General features: G+C 34.1%; 1 protein-coding gene across 1 annotated transcript; it reads left to right on the top strand.

The window, feature by feature from the left end:
* Window positions 1–198: 198 nt before the first annotated feature.
* On the top strand, window positions 199–27635 carry LOC145277686 (glyoxylate reductase/hydroxypyruvate reductase-like). Its single transcript, XM_080129371.1, has 4 exons — window positions 199–758; window positions 19087–19261; window positions 22629–22807; window positions 24664–27635. The coding sequence occupies exons 1-4, from the start codon at window positions 362–364 to the stop codon at window positions 24924–24926; spliced, it is 1014 nt and encodes a 337-aa protein (XP_079985497.1). The 5' UTR covers window positions 199–361; the 3' UTR covers window positions 24927–27635.
* The last annotated feature ends 313 nt before the right edge of the window (window positions 27636–27948 follow it).

Raw genomic sequence — 27948 nt, forward strand, 5'->3', positions numbered from 1 at the left:
CTAAAGAAAGGAAAAGAAATAGAGAAAAAGTAGGAAATAAGAGAGAGGGGAAGAAAAAAGAAAGAATGAGAAATAAAGAATAAAAAGGAAAAAGAACAGATGAGATAAACGAAAAAAAGAGAGAAAGAAAAAAGAAAAATGATAAAAAATAGATAAAACAAAAATGAGGAAGAAACAGAAAAAAAAGTGATAAAAAGCAAAGAGAAAGAAAGAAAAGGACAAAAACAAATGGAAAAGAAAAGGAGAAACGGAGTGGACATAAAATAAACAATTCTTAACGCATGAATTTTTATCATATGACTTTTGGCCTTCAACTCGCTAACGTTGGCATTTTGAAACCCCAAATTAAAAAAAAAATAAAATGGCTGCTCCCAGAAAACCTCTCATCTTATTATTGCCTGGGTATATTATTCACAATGAAAGATACCCAGTGTTCAGGCAAAAATGTCTGGACCGACTGGAGCGTTGTTTCAGTGTGATTTTTCCCTCTCATCTCACGGCGGACGCTGGATTGGCAAGCAAAGTTGTTGGGGTCGTTACACCTGGTGAATGCGACATCAGCGAAGAGCGACGTTTACTGCGTTCGTTGTCAAATTTAAAAGTCATCTCCAACCACGGCGCCGGGATCGATCGCATTGACCTGAAATGGGCTAAAAATGCTAACATTCGAGTTGGAAACACTAAATATGTCGTAGCCAATGCCACGGCTGATTTGGCAATGACTTTGCTTTTGGCTTCGACTCGACGAATTATACCGGGTAAAATTATTTATTGTTTTTAGTTTAAAATACAAGAAAAATATATGGAACTTGTACATTTTAGGTCACGGGCATTTTTTTTTATTTCATACATATTTAAGAATTCCAAAGAGAGACAACTTAAGAATTTCTTAAAGTTTATGACTTTTAACGATTATTTTGATCTGTTACGAAAAATTTAATTTCGTAAAATTTCGTGTTTTGAAGTCATATATTTTCAGGTGCTAATCGCGAAAAATGGACAGAAATTGGTTCACGTGAACGAGCGGTACTCCCACTCCTATATTTTATAGTTTCGTCTTTTTATTTATTATTTTTTTTTTTTTCAAAAAAGTTTTTTTCAGCAGATTATTATCGAATTGACACTAATCTACCAGATTATCAAAAACAAAAAAATCAGTGCTCCAGTTTCTAATGCAACGCTCTAGTAGATTGATCACCCAATTAAGAACCACTCAACGTTTTTAAGCCAAATTTTGCAAATTTAGCCTTTTTAAACACTGTGGCCTATTTTTAAATTTCGCTCGAAATTGGTGCTTTTCCGATTATTTTATAGACATGTTTATGCTTATCTTCAAGTTTCGTTACCTAACATTGATACATGATCTGTTTACGTTGCAAATATTTAAATATTGGCTTTTTCTCCTCGTTTTTTTAAGTGTCCATTTGATAATAAACCGCTGAAAAAAAAACTGAAAAAAGACGAAACAAAAAAATATATCTTCACGTGAACCGAAATCTGTTCTTTCTCCTCTATTAGCACCCATTAATGACCACTTCCATTCGTTTCAGATTTTTTTTGTAGATCGACTATTCGTTAAACTGTTCGTTTAATAAAGTCATACATTTTCAAAAAGGTTTTTTTATTGATTTTTATTTTATTTATTTTGAAGTCGTACATTTTTAAATACAAAAATGCCTGCTGTAATTATTTTGGCGCTTATGGCCACGGATACTTAAATCTAAGGGGGATAACCAGTAAAAATAAGCATATTTTGCAAGGTATAATTTGGGACACTGAAATAATTAGTAGAACAATGAAAAAATGTTAAATGAAAAAAAAAAATTTTTAATTATTACACGATTGCTGTAGCCGAGTTCCAGAAATTGGTGAATCACTTTATGTAAAGGAAACAAGTTAGCGATTAAACTATACATGAATGAGGTTACTTCCAGAAATTGCCGAAGAAGCAGTAAAAAAAAAAAAAAATACACGAACACTTTACCAGTGCCGGGTGAAGTTAGTCCCGGAAATTTCAACAAAAAAAAAAAAAAACAAGTTAATCATTAATCAACGAACTTAAAATATGACAATGTTAAGTAACAAAATAAACTTATTAATTAACGTACACGAAACAAAAGTAAACAACCTGTAACAATAAAACGATGTTAATTAATCAAAAGCAAAAATTGGTACTGGTCGCGATTAGAGTTCCCTGCCGAACACCCTAAAAAAACACTGACTTCTCCCTTAGTTGCCATAGTAACTAAACGATCATGAATTTTTATCGACTGTTTTACTGTTTATGAATATTAAAATAAAAGACATTTTATAAATAATATCTCACTTTTAATCACTTTTATCGACTTTTTTTTTTTTTACTGTTTATGTGTCACTTTTATCGACTTTTTCTTTTCTTTTTTAAAAAGCATTTTCTTTTTAAATGACTACGTTTTAACCTTACAATTGAATAAAAAAAAACATTAAACTTTAATTAAGCTTAGAAATACGATTTAAAATATAGCGCGGATCATAAGTGCACTAGCACCAATTTTTTTATTAATAAATGTTTAGGAATTATTTTTCTTTTAATATTCATAAACAGTAAAAACGTCGTCATTTAAAAAGAAAATGCTATTTAAAAAAGAAAAGAAAAAGTCGATAAAAGTGACACATAAACAGTAAAACAGTAAAAAAAAAAGTCGATAAAAGTGATTAAAAGTGAAATATTATTAATAAATGTGTAGTAATGTCTTTTATTTCAATATTCACAGTAAAACAAAGTCGATAAAAATTCATGATCGTTTAGTTACTATGGCAACTAAGGGAGAAGTCAGTGTTTTTTTAGGGTGTTTTCGGCAGGGAACTCTAATCGCGACCAGTACCCAAAAATTAAATAAACTTGTTAATTAGCGAAAATAAAAAAAAAATCTTTTGAAGTATTTAAACCGTTTTATTTATTTATTAACGAAAATAAAAAATTAAAAAATAAGAAATTTGGGTTTTGTATTACAATACACATAGATTCGAAAATGTTGTCGAATAACAAATAAATGTTATCAAAGGCAAGATAAGTTACTTTTATACCTAACTGGATTTTTCTTTATTGAAGGATATTTTGAAGTATTTAAATCGTTAATAAATAAAGTATCCGTTCGTTGACATAAGCGCCATTATTTTATACAACCGAAAAAAAAAATTACAATTTGTATTCAATAAATGTTCAGATAATGTTTTAATTTGCATTATTTTGAATTTGGTGTTTGTTTTGCTTTTTTTTTTTTTTTTATCAATACGTTACTCTAAACTTTAATCACTCATTGAATTGTCTGCTCTTGGAATTCTTCAAACATGAAAACAAAAACAAAAACTGTTGTTCAAAGCAGAAATGCACAAGTGCCCAGTGTGTGTGTGTGTGTGTGTGTGTGTGTGTGTGTGTGTGTTATTTTTTATTACCGTTTTATCTGTTTGGTTACATATGTTTCGGATGTTGAATCATGTTTACGATCCAACAGCCGCGTCATATTATATATATATATATATATATATATATATATATATATATATATATATATATATATATATGAGAGGATGTTTTTGAAGTTTGTTTGTTTTGTTGTTTTGTTTTTGTTTTGTTTGTCATTATGAACAATTTATAACGTTTTTGTTATTTTAGTTATGCTAGGAAGATCTATCAAAATAGCATTAAAATGAATAAATGTAACCTTTTTGTTTTTATTAAAAACATAAAAATTGCACGTAGGTTTTATGGACACTGTGTATATGTATTTGTTGTTAGGGTTACTATGTCAAGGGAAATAACTCTGAACAATAATTAAAGTTATTTCCCTTTAATTTTAATTTTCGTTAATTTTTAGTGGAAATTTTATTAAAATATAGAATTTGAAGTTATTTCTTCATGGTTTATCAACCATTTCATTAACTGCTGATGAATGGTTGCTTAGCAACGTCAGAAAGATTTAATTACAATAATCTGATTTCTTTTCATGGACATATTCTTTTTAATATTATATTTTTTTACAGAAAAATACTAAAAGAAAAACATATTTTTAAGTATTTCTATTTATAAAATTATTTTGGATATTCATGTTAATGGCCGATAAATCGAAAGCAAACGCAATATACAAATAACTTTTACCAAAGGCAAGAAAATTTACTTTTGGTGCTAATGCAGAGAGTGATCCGCGCTATTTTTTAAATCGTATTTCCACGTTTAATTAAAGTTTTGATATGTTTTTTTTTAATTTTTATTCAATTGTAAGGTACAAGTACAGAATAGGTACAAAACACCCTCCTCTCCCCATGTTAAGAATGGCTTTTTAAATAATAACGTTATTATTTCAGCACGGATCACTCTCTGCATGAGTACCTTACTTTTTTATCGGCCTGCATTGTTTTAAAATCCTGAACCTTTTTATTATTTTTGTAAAACTTGTCGAGAGCACCCTGTTTTGGGATTGTTTTGAAAATGGAACGGAAATTTAAATTTCGTTCTGTTTTAATCTCTTTATTTTAATTGCGCATGCGCCACCAAAATCGAAAACTTACCATTCACATTCGAAATGTCAACTTTTATAGGTTTTCGGGTATGTTGACAAAGTTGGGAGTGTTTATTCTGAAAGCCGTTCTTAGCATGGAGGGATTGGGGGTGCCTATTGCGAAAGCCGTTCTTAACATGGAGGGATTGGGTGTCTATTCCGAAATCCGTTCTTAACATAAGGAAGTTGAAGGTGTTTATTCTGAAAGCCGTTCTTAACATGGAGAGGTTGCGGATGTTTATTCTGAAAGCCGTTCTTCATTGCAAAGCATACTCAAAAACCTATGTGGTGCTACCAGATCAAGCTGTTTATTGGCTTTTTGAGACGAAATGCACCTACATCGATTTCTTTTTTCGTTTTCTATTCTCTTTTGTAAAACTTAATTATGTTCTAGAAAAACAAAAACAACAGCCCCTTCCCCTTCCCCCTTCCTTTCTTTTTCCTTCCCTATTTCCCGGTCCTGGATATGACCTTAAACTATATCCGATGGTGAGGCCCCAGTTTGCAGGCCTTGGGGAGTGTGGGGCCACCTTTTAATTGCCATTGCTCCCAGGTCCACTCTGACCTGGAGTAGTAGTATCTGTTAGGGTCCCAACTATGGGTTAAATAGAAACAAAAAAAAACAAAAAAAAAAACAAATATATTCTATTAAAAAATTGTTCTTCAAAATCTGATCACATTCCACTTGACCTTGTCGACAGGGCATCAGAATATGCCGACTACCCCCTGCAGAGAGTAGAAGTCCCTCAATGGGGCTACCTGTGCCCTTTTCTTTCACCCTTCTCCCCTCAACCCTTCACTCTGAAAATTCACTAATTATTTCTCTTGCTTTTTCAGTAATAGTCATCTGACATACTAGCCCTGTCGGTGAGGCATTAGAATATGCCGACTGCCCCCTTGCAGAGGGTAAAAGTCCCTCAATGGCCCACCTGTTGACCGTGGATGGCATCCCGTAAGGCTTACGAACGGAATCCTGGTGGTTGAGCAGATCATGTCCAGGGTATTTTAAGGACATGAGATGCAATACACCTCTTTGGCCCTTACTTAAGCTAAGATGGGCGGTTGGATAGGCCCGATCCAATCAACCGGTTGGTCATGTCTAGCCCTAAATCAGACAGACATAACAAGAAAATATGCTTGCACTTCCCACACTATACAATAAACTGATTTAGTAAGTGGTGGCTGGAGGGCCAATCAACTTGCTGAATAATGGACTAAACACGACTGAAAAACTAAAAATTCTTACTGAAAACGAGGCTTTCAGAAAAAAATTGAAGAACCACAGGAGCTTGAATCCACAAGCAAGAAGAGTATACTTTTCCTGTATCCCTGTTGGGTTGAGGCGAATGGGTATCCCGCCAACACTTCCCATATAGGACTCCAAGGCGGGTGGGGAGCAGGAAAAATGAAACAAACCAAATATATTAATGGAAACCAGAAAGCCTCAAAAAAGAAACCGCACCGAAGTATCTGATGTCAGTAGTTCTGACTCTGAAACAGAGCTTCATCAAAAAAGCCATAATGTTCCCCGCTTCATAGTTATAGAAGCAACTGAAGGGGAACCAATAACCAAAATATCTCCATTCAAAAAAGATTCTATCTAGCATCAAACCCAAAATGGAAAAAAAAAAAAATAATAATGGTATATTACTTCTTAAAATAGAAAACCAAAAATATGCTGTTGAAATTTCCAAATGGAGACGTTTTAACAATCAAAAAGTTAAAATTTACCCTCACAAATCTCTGAACGTTAGCAAAGGCATAATCAGGAGTACTGAATTATCACTGTGCCCTTTGGAAGAAATTCAGACTAACCTACAAAAACAAAATGTCACTGACGTTAAGAGTCCAAATTAATAAACTTGGCGAAATAATAAAAACAAATACTTACAAAGAGCCAATACTCTATTGACTCTTGGCCTTTTGGTCAAGATCAAAGTGTAGTATCTGTTCCGACAGATGCTGCAAGCTATGACTAGCTATGACTAGCAAAGACCAGATGTGGGGGAAACCCCACATGCCTGACCATTAACCAGCTTCCATTTCCCACCTCTCGGGAGCTGGTCCCCTTTTTCCCTTCCCCCTCCCTTCACTCCTCACATTAAAAATCGGCCTTGTGCCTAATTTGCTCGGTGGGGGAGCAAATAAACACCATCTGTTCCGACAGATACTGCAAGCAAAGACCATATGTGTGTGCAACCTCACATATAAGACCCTGGTCAATGTAGGGGCAACCCTTCATACCAATTGTCACTATCCAACTCCCCTACTCCCCGGGGAGTTGGTCCCCATTTCTCCTTCACTCCTCACTTTAAAAATCGGCCTTGTGCCTAATTTGCTTGGTGGGGGAGCAAATAAACACCATCTGTTCCGACAGATGCTGCAAGCTATGACTAGCAAAGACCAGATGTGGGGGCAACCCCACATGCCTGACCTTTAACCAGCTCCCATTTCCCACCTCTCGGGAGCTGGTCCCCTTTTTCCCTTCCCCCTCCCTTCACTCCTCACATTAAAAATTGGCCTTGTGCCTAATTTGCTCGGTGGGGGAGCAAATAAATACCATCTGTTCTTCAGATGCTGCACTTTCATTTCTTGTTTTCTTTCGGTGGAGGAGAAATCCTTCACGACTGAGACAATTTTTATTTTTGTACCTTTTCTCCACGTTAAAAAACGACCCTGGTGTCTAACTCTGTCCCGTGGGGAGGCATAGTAAATAGGTACTCATCAAATCCCAAACAAAATTAAAATAGGGTATGAAATGGTAAACGTCGAACACTACATACCAAACCCACTCAGGTGTTACAATTGCCAGAGATACGGACACCATCGGGACTGGTGTACCTACCCTCCAGTATGTATAAGGTGCGGAGATAATGAACCTCATACGGATTGTAAAAAAGAACCGAAATGCACTAATTGCCAAAAAAGCCATAGCACCAATTCAAAAGAATGTGACAAATGGAAGAGTGAAAAAGAAATCAACAAAATAAAATATACAAAAAATATTACTTTCCAAGAAGCTAACAAACTATCAGAAAATGCAAAATATTCTGAAATAACAAAAAAAAAAAAACATACAGCAAACTACCGAACCAAATAAACAAACAAAAATAAAGTCACTCAACATTAAACCCGAGGATATTATTAAATTACTTAATGAAATGAAGAAACTTAAAAAAATTATAAAACAATTTAACAATGAAAAAAAAAAGATTCTATAACTGAACAAAACTCTCAAGCTAAAACTAAACCAAAAAAACTCATAAAACTCCAAAATACAACACCCATAGAAACATCTCCACTTACAGAGGAAAAAAAAACATATCAAAATACGCTCATGAAGAGAAAAGAAATAAACCTCCACTCAACAAAGAAACTAAAACAAAACTAGAAAGATCACGCTCAATTTCCAAACCAAGAATCCCAACACAAAACAGATTTGAAGAAATGGATATAGAAGACCGAAGATCTGATACCAATGACTAACAAAAACCAAAAAATAATCCAGTGGAACTGTTGCGGTTTAAAAACAAATATGAATTAACTATTTCTACTACTAACACAAGAACACCCTGCAATTGTATGTCTTCAAGAAACATTTCTGAAACCAGAAGACAACATTAATATTAAGAAATACAAAATTTTTAATTATACTCATAACTTTGGCGGCAGGGCCTCCGGAGAAGTAACAATTCTAATCAGAAACGATATACCCCATAGCAAAATAAACATAACAACTAACATCCAAGCAATTGCTGTTAACGCCACGCTACATAAACCAATGACGGTATGTTCACTATATATACTTCCAACTGATGACATAGATAAAAATGAGATTAAAAAATTGATTGATCAATTACCCAAACCTTTCGCCCTTTAGGAGACTTCAATAGTCATAACGTACTATGGGGATGTAAAGACACAATAAAAAGGGCAAAACGTTGGAAGAATTTAGCAATGAAAACGATACATGCTTCCTCAACGATGGAACACCTACACACATCAACCCAACTCGTGGAAACCATTCAGCTATTTACCTGAGCCTGTGTGATCCATCACTATATATGGACTTAACCTGGAAAGTGTATGACGACACTTGCTGCAGTGATCAGTTTCCATTAGTGATAGAAATTCCAGAATTCAACAGCGAAAAACTTCCCAGATGGAAACTAAATAAGGCCAACTGGCAGTTATACAAAGAAAAATGTAGACATAAGTTGAATGATTCAGAGACAAACAACACTGTAGAACTTTTCACAGAAACACTAGTAGAAATTGCAAATGAATGCATCCCTAAAACTTCAGCATCTAACCGGTACAACAGACCCTGGTTTGACAATAAATGTCGGGAATTCATCAAATTGCAAAAAATTGCACTGAAGAAATTTCAGAAACAACCCATAACTTCAAATCTGATAGAATACAAATTAAATAGAACTAAAGCTCGTAGGGTAATAAAAGCAGCTAAAAAAGAGTGTTGGGAAAATTATGTCAATAAATTAAATTCCTCTACAGAACCGAGAGTAATATGGGAGATGATTAGAAAAAATTCAGGTAAACATCAATCAACACCAATTAAACACCTGCTTAAAAACAACACCAGAGTAACTGATGAAAAGAATATAGCAGACCTACTAGCTGAAACTTTTTCTCAAAACTCCCCTAACCATAACTTTAAATTTATAACGATTAAACAAAATATCGAACAATACAAACTAAACTTTAAATCAAAAAACCTAGAAGATTATAATAAACTCCTTACATTAACCAAATTAGAAGATTCTATTAAAAGATCCCACAACACAGCCGTAGGACCTGATGAAATCCATTACGAATTCCTGCGACAACTCCCTTTGGAATCATTGAAGTTGCTACTAAAAATTTACAACAAATTATGGACAGAAGGCGAATTTCCTGACTTGTGAAGGCAAACCACAATAATAGCAATACCAAAACCAGGAAAAGACCATTCAAATCCACAAAACTACAGACCAATCTCACTGACTAGCTGCTTGTGCAAAATAATGGAAAGAATAATAAATGATAGATTGGTTTGGTACCTAGAAACCAACAATCTTATCTCCAACCTACAATGTGGATTCCGTAATAAGAGAAGCACAACAGATCACTTGGTTAGATTGAAAACAGCCATAAGGGAAGCCTTTATCAGAAATGAGCACCTATCAGCAATATTTTTTGATCTGAAGAATGCCTACGACACTACGTGGAAATATGGAATTATGAGAGACTTGCATGAATTTGAACTAAAAGGCAGACTCCCACAATTTATAAAGGATTTTTATCTGACCGAAAATTTAGAGTCCGCATTAGAACTACTTACTCAGACACCACAAATCAAGAGGAAGGAGTACCTCAAGGTATCATTTTATCTGTGACACTGTTCAATATTAAAATGAACAGCATAGTAAAATGTTTGGGCCCTGGTGTAGAGGGATCTTTATATGTAGATGACCCTCTGGTGTTTTGCAGATCAAAGTATATATTCACCATCGAACGCAAACTCCAACACTGCTTAAATAAATTAGACAAATGGGCAATGGAAAATGGATATAAATTTTCCCAATCCAAAACCAAATGCATTAATTTCTGCCACAAGAGAAAACTTCATAATGACCCTACATTGAAGCTCTGAAGAACAATAATCCCCACCGTAGAAGAACACAAATTCCTGGATCTAATATTTGATAAAAAAACTGTCATTCATCCCCCATCTGAAGAATCTAAAAAATAGTTGCAACAAAAGACTGCAACTACTACGTGTAATAGCTCATACAGAATGGGGAGCTAATCAAGAAACATTAATGAGATTATATAGGATTAGATCAAAATTCGACTATGGTAGTTTTATATACCAATCAGCCAGAAAATCCTACCTAAAGATTTTAGATCTAATTTACCACGGAGGACTGAGATTAGCTCTCGGTGCTTTTAGAACGTCCCCAGTTGAAAGCCTCCATGCAGAGGCCAACGAAATCCCTATAAATATAAGGAGTCAAAAACTGGGTGCACAATATTACACTAAATTAAAAGCACAACGAAATAATCCAGCATACGAAGCTACATTCAATCCGAGATATAAAGAGGCATTTGAAGCAAAAAAAAGGCCATAAAACCCTTTAGTCTTAGAATGAAAGCAATACTGTAGGAATCAGAAATGACTGTAGAAAATATCTAAGAACATATACTACCTAAAACCCCACCTTGGATACTCAAAAAACCGAAAGTAATCTTAAACTTAAATGAGCTCCCAAAAGCGAAAACCCACCCTAATATCTACCAAGAAAAAGTCTATGATATTCTCCTGAAATATCCAGACCATCTACCTATTTTCACTGATGGCTCTAAAGACCATAATAGAGTTGCATGTGCTGCCGTGTGGAATGAAAAAACTCTTAAAAAAGCTCTTCCAGCAGAAAGCTCTATTTTTACTGCCATCGACCTCGCACTCGGCATTATAGAAAAAGATGAACATAGGAAATTCCTAATTCTTTCAAATTCACTTTCCGTTTTAACATCTCTGAATGACAAAAAAAAACTTGAAAACCTCTAATCATCAAACTAACAAACAGAATTGATTCATTATCTGAACACAAAGAAATATTTATATGTTGGATCCCAAGTCACATTGGGATAAGAGGAAATTAAAGAGCCGACTTAGCAGCCAAATCAGCTCTAAACTTAAAACCAGATACAATAAACATACCATATACTGACTTCAAACCCAAAATTAATTAATTAATTCACGCAAAATGGCAACAACAATGGAATAACAACATAAATAACAAATTATACCAAATCAAACCCATACTGAAAAAATGGAAACAAACTCCCCCAAAATCCAGAAAAGAACAAGTCATTATAACTAAAATCCATATTGGCCATACAAAACTCACACACTCCTTCATTCTAAAACAAGAACAACAACTGCAATGCCCATTCTGCCAGAAAACTTGCACCATTAAACATCTTTTTGTGGAATGTAGAGCTCTAGATAATGCTAGAAAACAATACCTCAAACACAACAGCATGAAGAAACTTTTCGAAAACAACTGTCTAGATGAAATATTATAATTTTTAAGAGTAACAAGGATCTTTACAAAAATATTAATTACTCTCTGAATCAACCCAACTAAACCTTATGAATGAATATTTGAGGATATAAAAGACTTTTAAAAAATTTTAAAAAAAGAGATCGTTAGATATTAAAACAAAAAAAAACTATTGAACTATACAGAATAGATAGATACTTGAAGACAAAGTTCTTTGAATACATATAATTTTTATTTATTTTTTTTATTTTTTTTATTTTTTTTTATACTGGGTTTGGCATTCAATAACCTGAAAAGGGTTGATATGCCATTAAACCAAAACCAAACCAAACCAATCAAAAACCTATAAAAGTCGACATTTCGAATGCAAACAGTGAGTTGGACTTAAAAAAAAAATACCAAAAAAATGTAATTTAATTTTTTCCCCCCAGAACATAGAATTTTCTAATTTTCAAAAATACATTATAGAACTTTTTGGGTGGAAAATATAAAAATTAGCTGAAAAAGAAATAAAACAAAAAAGGAAAGCACTCCAAGTTGGGGAGAGGGGGGGGGGTAATTTAATTATTTATTTATTTTTTTCCTGGAACATAGAATTTTCAAATTTTCAAAAAGTAACGGACCAACATTTACCGATTAAAACAACATTTAACATTTTTCCGAATGTAAATAATGAAACCTTCAAAATTTTAAATTCTCCGTAGAAGATTAGTACGCCATGAGAAAAGGCGGAAGGCTAGGTGAAGCAAGCAGTCATTTATGCTGCCGTGCGTGCATAGCATAAACAGAACCTGTAAAATGGTGGAAAGTAGTTCGTGGGTTCAGGGGTTAATACCATGCAAACGGTAAATTTGCCCCCAGTTTGATTATCAGATTCGTTGTCAGCGACCTCGATTACCCCTAAAAAAACAAATTGGAGTGGTCGGTGTTCTGTTGTAATGTATCTGAATATTTACCTTTTTTTTTGCTCTCTCTCTCTCTCTCTCTCTATATATATATATATATATATATATATATATATATATATATATATATTTAAATAACGTTAAAGATTTTTTTTTGTTCGAGAAAAGATTCAAAGGTAAGTCAAATAAATACTTTCAAGGAATTTTTTTTTAAGTTTTTTCTTTTTTTTCCAGAAAAATTGAAAAAAAAAACTTTTGTTTTGTCTTTTGGAGTGTTTGTTTTTTTGTTTTGTTTTTTTTTTTTCAAAGAAAAACTAGAAAAGTTGAAACAAAACTGGGTGGGATAGTTTTTTTTTTGGTTTTCATACTAAAACAGATGTTGTTTGCTCAGACCATTATTTTATTAATGGTGTCCGTACATCGTATTCCGCATTCGTGCTGGAAGTCTTTCTATGTTGCTTGCTCGAACGCCCACAAGTAGATTATTTTAAGTATGATGGCAATTGTCAGCCTAGACTTGGCAAAACAAAAAAAAAGGTACCAGTCCGCATAGATGTCAAGGTTAGGCATTTGGTAGCCTGACACCTCCAGACATAGCCATTGCTTACCTTTCCTCTTATAATAAGATTGCGCCTGTGTCCACATGATGCACAAGTTTTCGTCCGTGCCAGTATTTTTTTTTTTTTTTTTTTTGACAAAAGTCAAGGACTCCGGCTGGTGGTTTCAGCTGCTCACTTAAGGCTGTAAAATTCATGTTATTTTCCTGACATGAAAGTACGAAATTGTGTGTTTTATTTTGTTTTTACTAATTTGTTTTCTTTTCTTCCTCTTCCAAATTGTTGTCTGCTGCTTTGAATTTTCAACTCGCGCGAACGTGCGTCGCACTGAAAACCATCGCGCTACATTGTCATTGGCTCAGCTTTATGTTACGTCAAATGGCTTAATTTCTTCGCGACACTTGGCTTACTCTGGCTGTTGATGCCATGTTCTGGGGAAAGCTAGGTGGGCACTAAGTTACGTCTGGATCACTCTCTGCATGAGTACCTAAGTTACAATATAAATTTCAAACAAAATAAATATCTGTATATTTTGTAATAATGTGTTGTTTTGGCTTAAAATGTATCTAATATGTATTCATTTTATTCAAACTCAACCAGCGCTTCTATTCAAGGAACACAAACCCTAAAGTTTAAAAATAATAGTTAAAAAAAAAATGACTTACTTTACCAGCAACCTAACTACCCCTCAGACTTAGGAATAGTGGTAGTTTTTTTTTGTTTTTTTTTTACTATGTTTTAAGCTTAAAATGAACAACTATCTATAAGATCGACCACTTTTTTTTTCTTTTTTTTTTTTTTACACGTAGTTGGTTAAGTCAAAGTAATGTTTACATTTTAAGAGATAAATTGTGCAGTCACTTTTAGAACTTCAAAACTATGCAGGGCGATATTTTCTTTCTTTTTTTTCCTTTTTTTTTGCAGAATTGAGTTTAATAATTAATGGTAATTATTGATGTATCTATTGGAGATTTGTTGTGGCTTAATTCTGCTTTGATTTAAATTTTGAACTGTTTTATCATGTTGCAAACGAAATGTTTCTTTTTTCTCTGGCCTTACACAGACAATCTGGGTCTTCAACGTTTCAACGTACCAGTCAGAGTAAACCATCAATCCTGGTTCTAAGAAATTGAGGAGGATGTCATTCTTCCTGTCCCAGACGATGATGCCCATACTCTTTCCTGCAGATGTCTGCATCTTGAACTTCTTTGCTAGGCAGTGTCAGTGGTGCGATTCCATCGGCTGCAATTTGGACTCATGCCTGTAGTGGTGACACCCCCGTTTTGTCATCAGTGATGATACAGTCCAAGGATCCATTACCTTCAACTTGAAACATTGCGTCAGTGGTCCTTTTGATCCTGCGTGAGCATTTGTGGAAACCTTTACTGTATCCTAGAGATGGTAACATCGTTTCAAGTGCACTGATACTCACGGTCAACTCTACACATATTTGATTTCACTGTTATCCGCAGATCTGTTGGTTAAGGTGCACAGTGTTTTCTGAGGTAGCTGGTTGTGCATCTCTATCACCACTCTGAAATCAACAAACCCAGCTCTTAACAGTGTTAACATCAACTTCATCGGCTTTGTAAACGTTCGACAGGCACCGGTTAATGTTGATCAGTTCAATTTTTTTCTGCGTGAAAGAATTCAATGACATATCTCTGCTTCTGGTGCACTTCCATGACAGGAGTTGCTTTTTTATAATCTCGCATCTGCAACAGATGAAACTTTCAACCCATTAATGCATAAGTTCAGTCATCATAACAATGCAATTTGGAATGACCTCTAATTTATTTATGTGGAATAAAAAAAAATTGGAGGTTTTACTTTTGAAACGACCCTTGTATAATTTTATGATTCAGTGCATGACTTAAAATAGACACTGCTTTGAAACAGCTGTAAATAACCATAACTTAGAGTCTGCTCTTTATTTTAAACTTTATTTCAAAAATGTTTAGAATCGCTGAACTCTCTTTCTCATATATATATATATATATATATATATATATATATATATATATATATATATATGTAGTAGTAGTAGTAATCGTGTCACCCTGCACTGATGATTTCGGAAAGGATGAAACACTAGTGTTACCGTAATAATTATGTCAACCCCTTTACGAAACTTTTTCTTATTGTTGAGCACTTCAAAGTTGAAATAGAAAGTCGGTCATGTGTTAATCATTAAATCACTTTGGTCAGATGTTACAACATTTAAAAAAATAAATGTTAAAATTTCAACAATATTTCTCACGGTTGAGACTGGCCGTAGGGTTTGTTCCTTGCTATCTTAATGTAGGCACATATTCCATGCCCATGGCGATCTTGGGTGTCAGATTTAGCTGTTAAATTAGAGTATCCATTAATTATGAACTCATCTAGGGAAGTGGTCGGCCCTATTCCAGTTTCACTTAGAAATAATATGTTCGGTTTCGTCTCCTGTAATTGGGTTTCAACCTCTGGAAGGTTGGAATGTAGACCCCTGATGTTGGAGAAGGAGACCTGGTAGTAGGGGTCTATGTTGGAAGATGGGGTTCTAGGTTTAATCGGGTTTTTATTCTGGAGATATTTCATGTTGAGGTTTTGAGATTTGTGGAATAGGTCAGCATAGTTGGTTAGAGCAGTACAGAGAGGGAAAGTAAGAGAGAAAAAGACAGGAAAAATTTTTTTTTTTTTTGTAGCACACGAAAAGGTAAAGCCGTAACAATTACCCACTAGTATGGCATGGAGAGGCCCCACCAGAGACTACTGCATGGTCCAGATCCACTCACCAAATGGCAATACAGCAGTCCCACTTTGCGCCTGCTGATAGGACAGCCTCCTTAGTGGTTAATCCAAGGTTCGAGTCCCTGACTATCAGGCGGATAACGTCAGCCCAGACAAAAACGTTTACCTCCAGCACCCTTACTAGTGACATGGCCACAAGGACAGACAGAGACAGAAAAATTTCCGACATCTCAAACTACTGGTCACCAAGTACTACCGACCTTTAAGCAGCTTTTTCTTCACCCTTCGTCAGAAAAATCACTCATTGAATGAGGACTGAATGACAAAATAGGAGAAGAGAGGGTTACTGGAGCTGCCAATAACACATCCATTGTATTATCTACTCTCCATGTGCACATATTTTTATAAGTGTGTATAAAGTGTAGATACGGTTCAACAAACACAGACAATAATAATTTACAAAAAGTTTTTTTACACAAAGGCAAAGATAATATTTTTCTGGGGTTTACATCTGGCCAAACGGGGGAAACATACCTTCGTTCATCTTTGGTCGACAGATCTGCAAAAGCTGCAATGAAGATTCATCCAAAGGAACGATCATCAAGTCTTGGTTATATTTTCATGCAACTTTTATTTCCAGAAGTTCCCCGCTTGGAAGTTGCATGCTTTTCTTGTTCCACATTTTTGCTATCTTCTTCCCCGGTGTACAGAAGCTATTATGACCAGCTGCTATCTTACTCCAATCGCTAGCTGACTCCTCTCGTCTGTTCAACTCGATTATCCAGCATTAACTGACTGACTCTCTCTATAAACTGCCTACGTGTATATATATAAAACTATTTCTTTGTAACTGTCATTACTGCAACGTAGCGCTAAAAAATTTAATCACTTGATGTTTGTCACATAATCCATTTTATTAATAGCTAAAATTCCTAATTGCTATGAATTCTAAAATTCCTAATTGCTATGGATTTTAAAATTCCTAATTGCTATGGATTTTAAAATTCCTAATTGCTATGGATTTTAAAATTCCTAATTGCTATGGATTCTAAAATTCCTGCAACATTTTTGTTTATGTTAAAAATTCCATTTCCAAGTTAACATTCCCAACAAAACATCTAGATTTCGAAATAATCATAATAATAATCGTTTATGATTAGGTTCCAGTGTTTTCCAGGAATCACCAACATAACAACCACTGCTTTTCATAATCATCACAAATACTTATCGCAACAGCTGCTGGTAACAACCACTGGTTTTCTCTGCGATTTGAGTGGCAATAAACGTCCTCAAGTTCTCAGTACTCATCACATACTTGTAGTGGAGATTTAGTTTAATGCCCTACTTTTTTAACATTTCCATTCTCCTTGACCCATCATAACCATTTTGTGGATTATCAGCTTGGTTAGGAAATTTACTCCTGGGCCCCAAAATCAATAGAGATTAGACTATTCCTATAATGGCTTGTTCCCTATCAATTGTGATGTAATGCTGGTTCTGCGCAGTTCTAGGAGGTCCATTCTCTGAGGCTTCGCTTTCTCTCTTTGAGAAGGGGTTAATTTATTGCTAATCGCCTGAAGCACCTCTGCCGGGAAATGCCGATGGAGATGCAAAAGCATCTTTTGCAGGGTAAGAATGCTTTTTCTCTGGAATGCTGACTTTTCTATCCCACTTTCCGACTCTTGTCACATTTCTCATGGAGAGAACTACCCAGTTGAACTTGGTACCATCACATTGTGTGTGTAATTTTGCATTTTTTTATGCGGGGGACGGGGGTCAGTTTTTAAAATTTCTTGGAGTTTCTGTTTCCTTGGGTTCATGTAGTGTAGTTTTTCTATGTTTTTTTTTTTTTGTTTTTTTAAATTCTATTTCTATTACAACTTCCATGTGGCTAATTAATAATGTTCATAGTTTATGTAGGGTGGTTTTCACATTCAAGTATTTTCCTTAAGATTTCAGCTGTGTTTATCATTGTCGTCCATTATATAGTCTCAATTTTCCCTTTGATTCCAATTTCTTTTAGTTTTTATCCCGGCCTTTTAGTATCGATCCTAGTGTTCCTACGATTATTGGTGTTATATTGATTTTCACCATGCTCCATAACCCTTTCAAGTTCTGTAGGATGTCTTGCTTTGCATTTATATTTTGTTGATCTTCATCCTATGAACTGCAGAAACGGCAAAACTTACGATTTGACCAGTTTGTTTTTATTTTTTGTTGACTATGTTGTTTCTGACTTCTGGTCTCTTTGCTGGGATGAGTTTATTTGATTTTACTTTTGTGTCCAAGAGGATCTTGTGATTTTCTTATTCCATTACTGTCTCCAGTTTGTGACCCTTTCGCCAGTTTGCATTCACAGATTTCTGATTTGTACTCACTTTCAGATAAAGAACACCACCCATCTCCTAGCAAAAACGTTTCATACTAACCTTAACTCTTACCCTAAGTTTTACTAACACCCTCCTCCCTCAAAATAAACTTCGTGGCCTAGTGGGAGATGTCCTTTTCTCTTCGCTGCAACCTCTATCTCACAGAAGAGATGTTGCGAGTTTGTCTCTGCTTTATCATTATTTTCATGGAAAGTGTTCGACTGAGCTTTAATCTATGGTCCCACCCTCGCCAAACTTTCACAAGAAACACTAAACTAGCTAAAAACATTATCAATAATTTCCCCACTCTTTATCTGTGCCTAAACCTAAACATAGATTCCATGATCAAAGCTTCTTTCTTAGAACTGCACTCCTGTGGAATGGTCTTCCGTTTTCCTGCTTTACAGTTGTTTATAATATGGTTGTCTTCAAGTTCAACGTGAACAAGTTTCTGATGAGCCGTTCCACTTCAGTTAACAAATTTACCGAACTTCCATTACTATCGATTACTATATTGTCCTTTTGACTACTCTACACTCTTTAACCCTTATCCTTGAGTGGCCTATCGGCCTTGATAAGTGGTGACACCTATGTAAAAAAATAAATAAATAAATAAAATCGAATGAATAATAAGTAAAAATAACTAAAAAAAATATTTTTAATCAAAAATATTATATTTTCCTGGACAATCATAAAAATATAAAATAGTTTGCAAAAAAAAAAAAAAAAAAAAAAAATTCTCCTGCGTTTGGTTGCCATGATACATCACAACTTGGAAATCTTTGCAAATATTAAAATTCTTAGATGGTTATTCTGTACAAGCACCTTTTTTCACAAAAACAAGAGAACTTACATGTTTTTTTTTTATATAATCTTTCATATTTACTGATAGCCTTGTTGTCTTCATTTTCCAGGTGTCCGTGACGCAATGGGAAAGGATATGCCAAACTTTTCATCTTCTAAATACATCGGCCACTGCCCTACTGATGCGACCATTGGCATTGTGGGAATGGGAGCAATTGGTTTGAAAATTGCTATCCGTGCGAAAGCCTTCAACATGAATGTTGTATATCACAATCGTAACAGAAGGTAAAGAATTTTTTTTTTTTTTTTTTTTTTTAAGGTCGGATGCTGAGTTGGCGCTTATGTCAACGACTCATCAAATCTAAGGGAGATAACTAGCATAGACATTGCAAAAAGAAGCATATTTTGCAAGTTATAATTTGGGACGCTGAAATAATCAGTAGAACAATATTTAATGGAAAAAAAAAAAGAGAGAGAGAGAAACAAAATAAGGTTACACGAATACTAAACCTGCAAGCGCCGGGTGAAGTTGAAGTTAGCTCCGGAAATAAATAAATAAATAAATAAAACTTGAATCATAGCCAGAAATTGACGGTTTAAATACTTCAAAATCTCCTTCAAAAAGTTTTAATCATCCTGACGCTAACTAATTATCTAAAATAAAGAAAAACAAATTTCTTATTTTTATTATTTTTTATTTTCGTTTAAAAAAAAAAATTAAAATTACGGTTTTTGTTTTGTGTTAATTAATAAGTTTCTTTTGTTACTTAACATTGTTTTATGTTAAGTTTGTTGATTAACTTCGCTTACTTGTTTCCTTTTCGTAAACTGTTTCAGCAATTTCCGAAACTCAGCTACAGTAATCGTGTAATCATTTTTTTTTTTTTTTTTTTTTTTCATTTAAGTCTTTCATTGTCCTGATTATTTCAGCGTCCCTAATTATATCTTGCAAAATATGCTTATTTTTGCTATGTCTATGCTAGTTATCTCCCTTAGATTTGATGAGTCGTTGACATAAGCGCCGACAATTTTATTAGGGAGATCATTTATGAATACCAGAAATAATAAAGGTCAGACGATTGACCACTTGGGCACACCTCTCAGATGGAAATGTTTAGGGAGTTGAGTTAATGCTTTTCGGGCACTCCCTAATATTTTAAATATTTCAACACAAGCTACTGAATAAACGAACAAACGACTTTGTAAAACTTGCAAGGAAAAGGTTTATTGAAGTAAGGCGAGATGCCATTAGGATACAGCTGGGATAGAACTCGTCTGCCTTTGCCCGGTAGTTATTCCCAGGTGGGGACAGTCGATACCGATGTAGGCAGAGAGAGAGAGAGTGAGGAAACGGGTTTGCTCTCTTTGACGTCTCGCTAGAAAAAGGGAAGAGTTTTTCTTGTCCGGGACGGAAGCAGTTATAGTTCCTTAAGGGGGTAAGGAAGATCCCTGCGCTATGCCTCTGATTGGTCAGTATGTGCCATATCGCACAGTCAGGGGAGGCACTGACGCACAAGTAAAGAGTTCTATTTGTTTCTGCTACAAATGTTTGCTGATGACACTATGCTCTATGATAGGCATGAGGAGAAAACGAATGTAAATATATCCAAAGCAATGGCAGGAACCCTAGAAAACAATCTTTAGTTGGTAGTGGAATGATGCAGTAGGTAAATAGTAACATTTAATTCTACTAAGACTACTCTTGTTTTCTTTAACAATTCCAGAAAACATTCTCAACCACCAATTGCCATGAGAAATAATGCTCTACTTGAGAGCTCATCTTTGAAACTCTTTGCTCAACATCGAACATTCACAGGGAACATGAATTGGGACAAATACATTGAGGACATTGCCAGAAGTGTTGTAAACAAGGTGGGCTACCTCTACTATGTTAGAAAATTACTCACATCAGAGAGGATCCTATATATATTTACAAGGCCACAATTTACCCATGCATGGCGTATTGTTGCCACATCTGGGCTGGACCATCTACCACTAGTCTCTCACTCTAAGACAGGGTTCAAAAGAGAGTTTCAAATCTAATATGTCCCACACTATCTGCCAAGCTCCAGCCTCTGTCCTACAGCCACAGTGACACATCTCTGTGCCTGTTTAACAAGTACTTTAATAGAGTATGATCTGATGAACTCATAACATTGGTGCCCCCTCAACATATTTTTGACTAACCTGACAAGCAACAAAATTCACCCCCTTTTTCTGTTGAGGTCCTTAAATACCAAAAGCCTTTTTACTCTAATAGTTTCTTCCCTCAGATTGTTAGACTATGAAATTCCTTCCCTGTTTCTAGTTTCCCTGACTATACTAACCTGTACAAGTTTAAATGTCATGTGAACAGACATGTCGCTGCTCCACTCTCTCCACAGTACTCTGTTAGACACAATGCAAATAGTAACTGCTTACATTTTAAGTGACAATATGTCTTGCTTTGTGGTGACAAAGAGTAACAAAAAAATGAGTAAATGTATAAAAAAATAATCCACAACAGTTAGAGCTTTATATATAAAGCTCTAACTGTTTTAATGTTGATATGACAACCCTACCATATTGTTACTATTTGGGGACAAAACAGATACTATACCTTAATCCTAGACAAGTAAGAAAGTGTATTTTTGTTCCAGTTTCATGTTCAACATAACAGCACCATTAGATTAAATTTTTAAGTTATTTTTATTTTTTTTTTGTATTGCGTCTGTGGCATTTTTTTTTTTTTTTTTTTAAGTCAAGCGTTGGTTATAATTAGGGCTAGGACAACAGTATATTCTTCTCATTGTTTTGACTCTCGAGTGTGTATCCGTTGATATCTTGTATGCTTTTATATAGTGATGTAGTTCTTGGTTGATTAACTGTGTCGGATATATATTTGAGAGTCAATACAATGATAAGAATATGCTGTTGTCACAGACCTAGTGATAATGAACATATGAATATAAAATTATTTCAGTATTATATTTTATTCTTTATCAAAAAAAAAACACAAAAAACACAAAACTGGTCTAACAATGACATCGGAGATCATCATGAATTGACTTCGCTTTACAAGCACCTCTCCATTGTTTCGATTCGAGGAAACACCTTGAGCTTGCGCTTGGCCGGCCAAGCTAGCAATGAAACTTCCTGATGTTATGAATATCGGCTTTTTCAATTTGGTGGGTAAAAATTCATGAAAGTCTTTTTCAAGTTGGACTCTTTCCCCCCACCCCTACCCCAAATGTCGAACTATGTATTTAGGAAACCGTTGATGAAATGGTGTTGCCTGTTTTAGAAATTTGAATGAAAAGATTTTTTTGTTTTTTTTTATTGTTAATAACTAGAGCTGTGACAACAGCATATTCTTTTCATTGTTTTGACTCTTGAGTATATATCCGTTAATATCTAATGTTTTTATATAGACTGATGTGGTTCTCAGTTGATTGACTGTGTCTTACTGTGTCGGATATATACTTGAGAGTCAAAAGAATGAAAAGAATATTCTATTGTCACAGTCCTATTAATAACGAGTTAACGTTTTTTAGTTCCTCACTTTTCCCACTCATATCAAAATATTTTTTCTTTTTTTTTTTTCTCATTCTTTATTTTATTTTTATTCTGGTGTGTTTTGTTTACTTGTTTTTTTTTTATTATTATTATTTAGGGATGTGGAAGATGAAAAATTGGTTCAAGCTAAATATTTTCCTCTGCTGAAAGACATGTTGCCAGAATGTGATTATCTAGTGGTCGCCTGCCCAGCTACTCCAGAAACAACAAATCTGATTGGCTGGCCAGAGTTCAAGGCCATGAAGAACACATCTTGTCTAATCAATATTGGAAGAGGTAAGCAAAAAATGTTGTTTCTACTAAATCACCGCTTATAAAGGCCAGGAGCTACTCAAGGATGAGGGATGATGGAATGTAATGATTGTCAATCAAGAGATGGAGAACACTATTGGAGTATTAACGTTTGAATAAGGGTATGAATTCCATTTGATTATATGTGGGGTGATTTATGCTGAGCATTTGATGACCTTGGATTGCTTCTTATCAAGGTCATAGGAATCTGTTGACATTGAGTTAAGAGCCACTCGAGGATAAGAATTAATGAGATGGAATGATTGTCAGCCAAAAGATGAGGAACACTATGGGAATAATATAATAACATTGATTTATCTATGACTAGACACACATATGAACTGATCACAAATAAAAAATATACTAAGTACAAAATCTATAACGATTTTTTTTTTTTTTTCAATTTTTACCCATTTTTGACCCCTTAAAAACTATTTTAACTGGCTAAAGACCCATAAAAGAACGGTCCGTAAAAAATCCAATCATTTCAGACCTCAAGGACAGCTCTGCAACTTTTAGTTTCGGAGGAGATAGTTTGAAAATATGGAGACAGATGGACAGACAGACATATAGCATTTTATATATTAGATATGAACTGTGTTTGATTATTTATGACAACAATTTTTGGACACTGGATGTGAAGACGACAAGATTGTAGTCAGCAGAGAAACTAAATTACTCTATTCGCTTCTTTTACAAAGAATCACCATTTATCAAGAACCAAAGGGCACTCAAGCATGAATGTTAATGCATGGCGAGGGGCCAGTGAAACAACACAGTGATGATAGGGAATGGTGGTAATTGGACAGAAGTGGATTAATTTATTTATTTATTTTTACAAAGGGGTCACCACATATCAACTCCCATAGGCCAATCGAGGATAAGGGTTAATATGTGTACGGTAGTCATTTGGACAATAGCGTAGTAATCGTTAGAGGTGGAAATTTGGTATAATTAGATTATTTATGAGGACAGTTCAACAAGAACTTGCTTACATTGGACTTGAAGATGACAATATTTGAGTCCACTGGAAAGCAGACCAGCAGAGCAGAATTCCACAGTCGGGCAGATCTAGGAAAAAAGCTTTGTTCATTGAATCAACGTTTAGGTTTAGGCACAGATAAAGAGTGGGAGAAAGGTTAGGAAAATAAGTTGATTTCATTTCTATTTGTGTTGTTTATATAAACTAGCGGAACCCGTGGAAATTCCACAGAGGACTCATTCATATGTAATATATTGATGTTGGCATTCTGTAGATGTTCAGCATTAATGAAGACACTCTGATATTATTGTAGCTTTTTTTGTTAAAACTGCAAAAGTATTTATCTAAGCTAATAGGGACGCCTGGCAAAGCCCAGTCGTAAAGTAGGCTTAAATATGATATTTTAATTCTTGAAGATTTCTTATATATTATTATAGAGTTAATGTTCTATCGATTTTTATATGTTATAAAGTTGTGGTTTCAAAAATAAAAAAATAAATACATATGACTTGGGTGCATTAGCTTGAATCAAAACCGCAATAAAAACTTATGAAAAAAAAAAATATATATATATATAACTTGAGTTCCTTCCAGCCATAACCGAAACCAAAACTTATGAAGAATTCTTGATAAAATTATTTATAAAAAAAAAAAATAGATTGCTGAAGTTCCATCAGCTATAATTAAAACCGAAACCATAATTTATGAATTCTTGGTAAAATTATTTTGGATAAGAAATGGAAGTACATAACAATTAAATGACACGGACGTGAGCGTGATACAAAAATAAATGACACACACACTATCGTACTATTATATATAGATGGCTCTAATACTTTTTTTGTCTGTTTTGTTGTAGGCTCAATTGTTGACCATGATGCATTGGTCAAGGCCCTGACTACTGGAGAGATCTTAGAGGCAGCTCTAGACGTCACATTCCCGGAGCCACTTCCACGAAATCACCCACTGCTCTCTCTGCCAAATGTCATCATCACGCCGCACTGCGGTACTTTCACGTTTGAAACCCGATATAAAATGATTGATCTCATTGCCCAAAATCTGGAGTGTGCACTTGAAGGCAAGTCAATGCCTTCAGAAGTTGACTTATCAAGCATTATCTGAATTTGGATTAAAAAAAAACCCAGGAATTAACAATTTATGCAGTCAATCTATAAGTGTGACACCAAAAAAGGATGACCCGTCCCTCTTTTCCCAATAAAAAGTAAATGACATTCATGGAATCATTAATTAAAATTCACGATCCATTCTGCAATCCAATTAAAGAAATTGGAATCTTAGGAAGATCTTCATCATTATAGTTCTCATAGGAGCAACCAAGCTCATGAAAAATAGTTTTTTTTTTTTTTGTTTTTTTAAATTATTTGGCTAATATACTTGCAGGACAAAGTACAAGAGAGAACCAAACAATTGTGTTTAAAGGGAAGTTTAGAATCCTAAAAAGATCTCTCGGTTGAAATCTCTGAAATCGCAAATGAATGTTTATCATCTGATAGGATGATCCATTCACAGCAAAAACAAAAGAATAAGAATTTTTTTTTAAATAAATGCAAAGTTGTTGTGCATAGTCGAGGGCGACATGCAGGCTCTCTTTTAATTAACTACTACACTAAAGTGATGTAGGGGAGGGCGCCACTCTATTTGCAAGATTATTCCACTTACCCTTGATCCCCACCATATAATGCTGAATGTTTTTGCAAGAAGTTATCAAGTATATTTTTTTAGGGTTTTAGTAGGACTCGATTGGATTGAACCCTGCTCTTGCAGCTTATTAGCAAGCATACATGCATATAAATAAACTTCAGTTTGTGTCTGACTTGTCTACTTGTTTGAAATGTCCAACAGTCTTTATTTTATCACAGTTTAATTATACGCTCCAAATGTGCACCTTTGTAGTACAAGTACACTTGTATATAACGTGACAAAAATTGTCAATAATTCTGACAGGTTTCTCCCTTAACATAAAACGAGTGGCTCTGTTATCAGTGTTCAACTTTAAGATTGTTTCATGGTCCCCGAATTTGTGACCCCACATGTACTTGTTGTCTGGATATTTATGACATACGAATTTTCAGCACTTCTTCATTATTAGAGCGAGACTCAAAAATCGAAATATTGAATTCCAAGTAAAACCAATGGTATCTATTTAATTGTCATGTCATAGTAATGAACATATCCAAAAATTATGAAAAACGATATGGTAGAAAATTAATCTTAATAAAATAGTTTTTGAAAACAATTACTGAAAATTGCGTTGTGCTAAAAACAAAAAAAAAAAAAACGGAGAATTTCACTTGTTATAAGGGAGATAATTACTTTCTGAAAACTTGCAAAATTCAATTTTTGCCAATTGTTTTTGAAAACTCTTTTCATTAATAATTAATTTTTTACCCAATCGTTTTTCATAGTTTTTGTATATGTTCATTAATGCAACATAATTAAGTAGATACCATTTGTTTTACTTGAAATTCAATATTTCGATTTTTGAGTTTTGCTATCATAACGAAGAAGCACCAAACTTTCCCTTGAAGCAAACTCCAACAATCACCATTGATTATTGGTTTTTTTTAATTTTTTTTTTGTTTTTTTTAACTGTCTGAGACATTTACTCCACTTTAATCTTTATTGCAATGAGTTATCTTTATAAAGCTCAAATATTAAAGCAATTGCTCAATTATTAATGATTTTGTGGACGTTTTCATGTGTGGTATTTTTGGAGGGGGAAAGATCACCCTGTATTTGATATGTAGAATGTGACAAACACATGCTTATTCAGGCAAATCCACACAAAACAAAAATTCACACAAAAATCTACGCCAACAGACACACACAATCTCATATCAACACATACATACACATGAAGTAAATAGACACCCCACAAAAATAATTCATACATTTTTCTGAATCTTTTAGATGAGGATTAATAATTTGGATTACTCTGACTACTGTTCTCATCTTGAGTTTTATCTGCACAATTTTTATTTTTCTGAGAACTTCAACTACAATAAAATGAAAGAAAAAGAAAGTAAATAGACACCTCACAAAAATAAACAATATATGTTTAAATCATCTCTGCGGTCATCACCTGTTTTCCGATGATCCTAAACAAAGCAGCAAACACAAAAGAAAAGAATTCAGTTTTAAATTGAAAGACCAGTTTATCCGGCAATTAAATTGAGTAATATAATAGGAGTTGTCTACCTTACACCTAAAGTTGCATTTTATTGTTTTTTCTGCATAAGTTTTAAAATGCACAAACTAAAAATAAGCATAATGCAAATAATATAGTCATCAAATTCGGTTTAACGTCCATTTTAAGTGATGACATGTTTTGGACAGCTTTAAGAAATTGACTTCCAAACTAACCTATTTCTGGTTAGGTTTTTATTCATCCATCTTTCTAGGTTAGAGAATCTACATAACCTGTAACCTTTCTTTCTTTAGAGAACACACAAATATCACATGAAACCATAGAGCATTGACGTTTTTAACTTTTTTTTATACAATTGAAGGAAATAGTTATAATTTGATGCTTACAAATATTTCTTTTGATCGCAAATAAAATCTTATAGATGCTTCCATGTCATCAACAATGAACTGGTTTGACTACAAGTTTTAGGTTTAAAATCGAACTTATTCCACTAGCAACAACCCATGCATTTATCAAGAGAAAAGGTGTTGCAGTTTTAAATGCCACCTTAAATGTCACAAATCACATAAACATCATCATTGTTCTTTTTGCTGTATCGATTTTGGAAATGGCTCATTATGTTTGGGGTGAATATGAATGAATAAATAAAATATCCAAAGGTTTCTTTACTTTTGAATTTTTTCTTAAGGGATCTCAGCTCTTTTTGGAACCATTTTATTTCATTCGAGATCTCTGGCTGGCATTGTGTATATCAGTCGACGCCATGCTCGTAATTATTGTCCTCAAGAATGAGTTTCAAAAATCGTAAATTAAAAAATTGCATTTAAATTTGTAAACAAACCTTCGATTGAAAAATAAGTTTATCTCTCTTACTTGGCCATTATTTAAAAAAAAAAAAAAAAATATGGAGTAAAGAAAGATCAAATGGCTTCCCTTTTTTTTCTCCCCTTGGTGCTGAACAGATGGTCTCAGATA

The sequence above is a fragment of the Euprymna scolopes genome, chromosome 6 (genome assembly GCF_053919585.1).
Source record: "Euprymna scolopes isolate OS-2025 chromosome 6, ASM5391958v1, whole genome shotgun sequence".
Taxonomy (NCBI): Eukaryota; Metazoa; Mollusca; class Cephalopoda; order Sepiida; family Sepiolidae; genus Euprymna; species Euprymna scolopes.

What these genes read in the sequence shown, in the direction of transcription:
- LOC145277686 (XM_080129371.1), top strand. Translation starts at nt 362, where the DNA reads ATGGCTGCTCCCAGAAAACCTCTCATCTTATTATTGCCTGGGTATATT. An exon ending in GACTCGACGAATTATACCGG is followed by an intron (nt 759 to 19,086) that starts GTAAAATTATTT and finishes TTCATTTTCCAG; the next exon opens with GTGTCCGTGACGCAATGGGA. An exon ending in TCTAATCAATATTGGAAGAG is followed by an intron (nt 22,808 to 24,663) that starts GTAAGCAAAAAA and finishes GTTTTGTTGTAG; the next exon opens with GCTCAATTGTTGACCATGAT.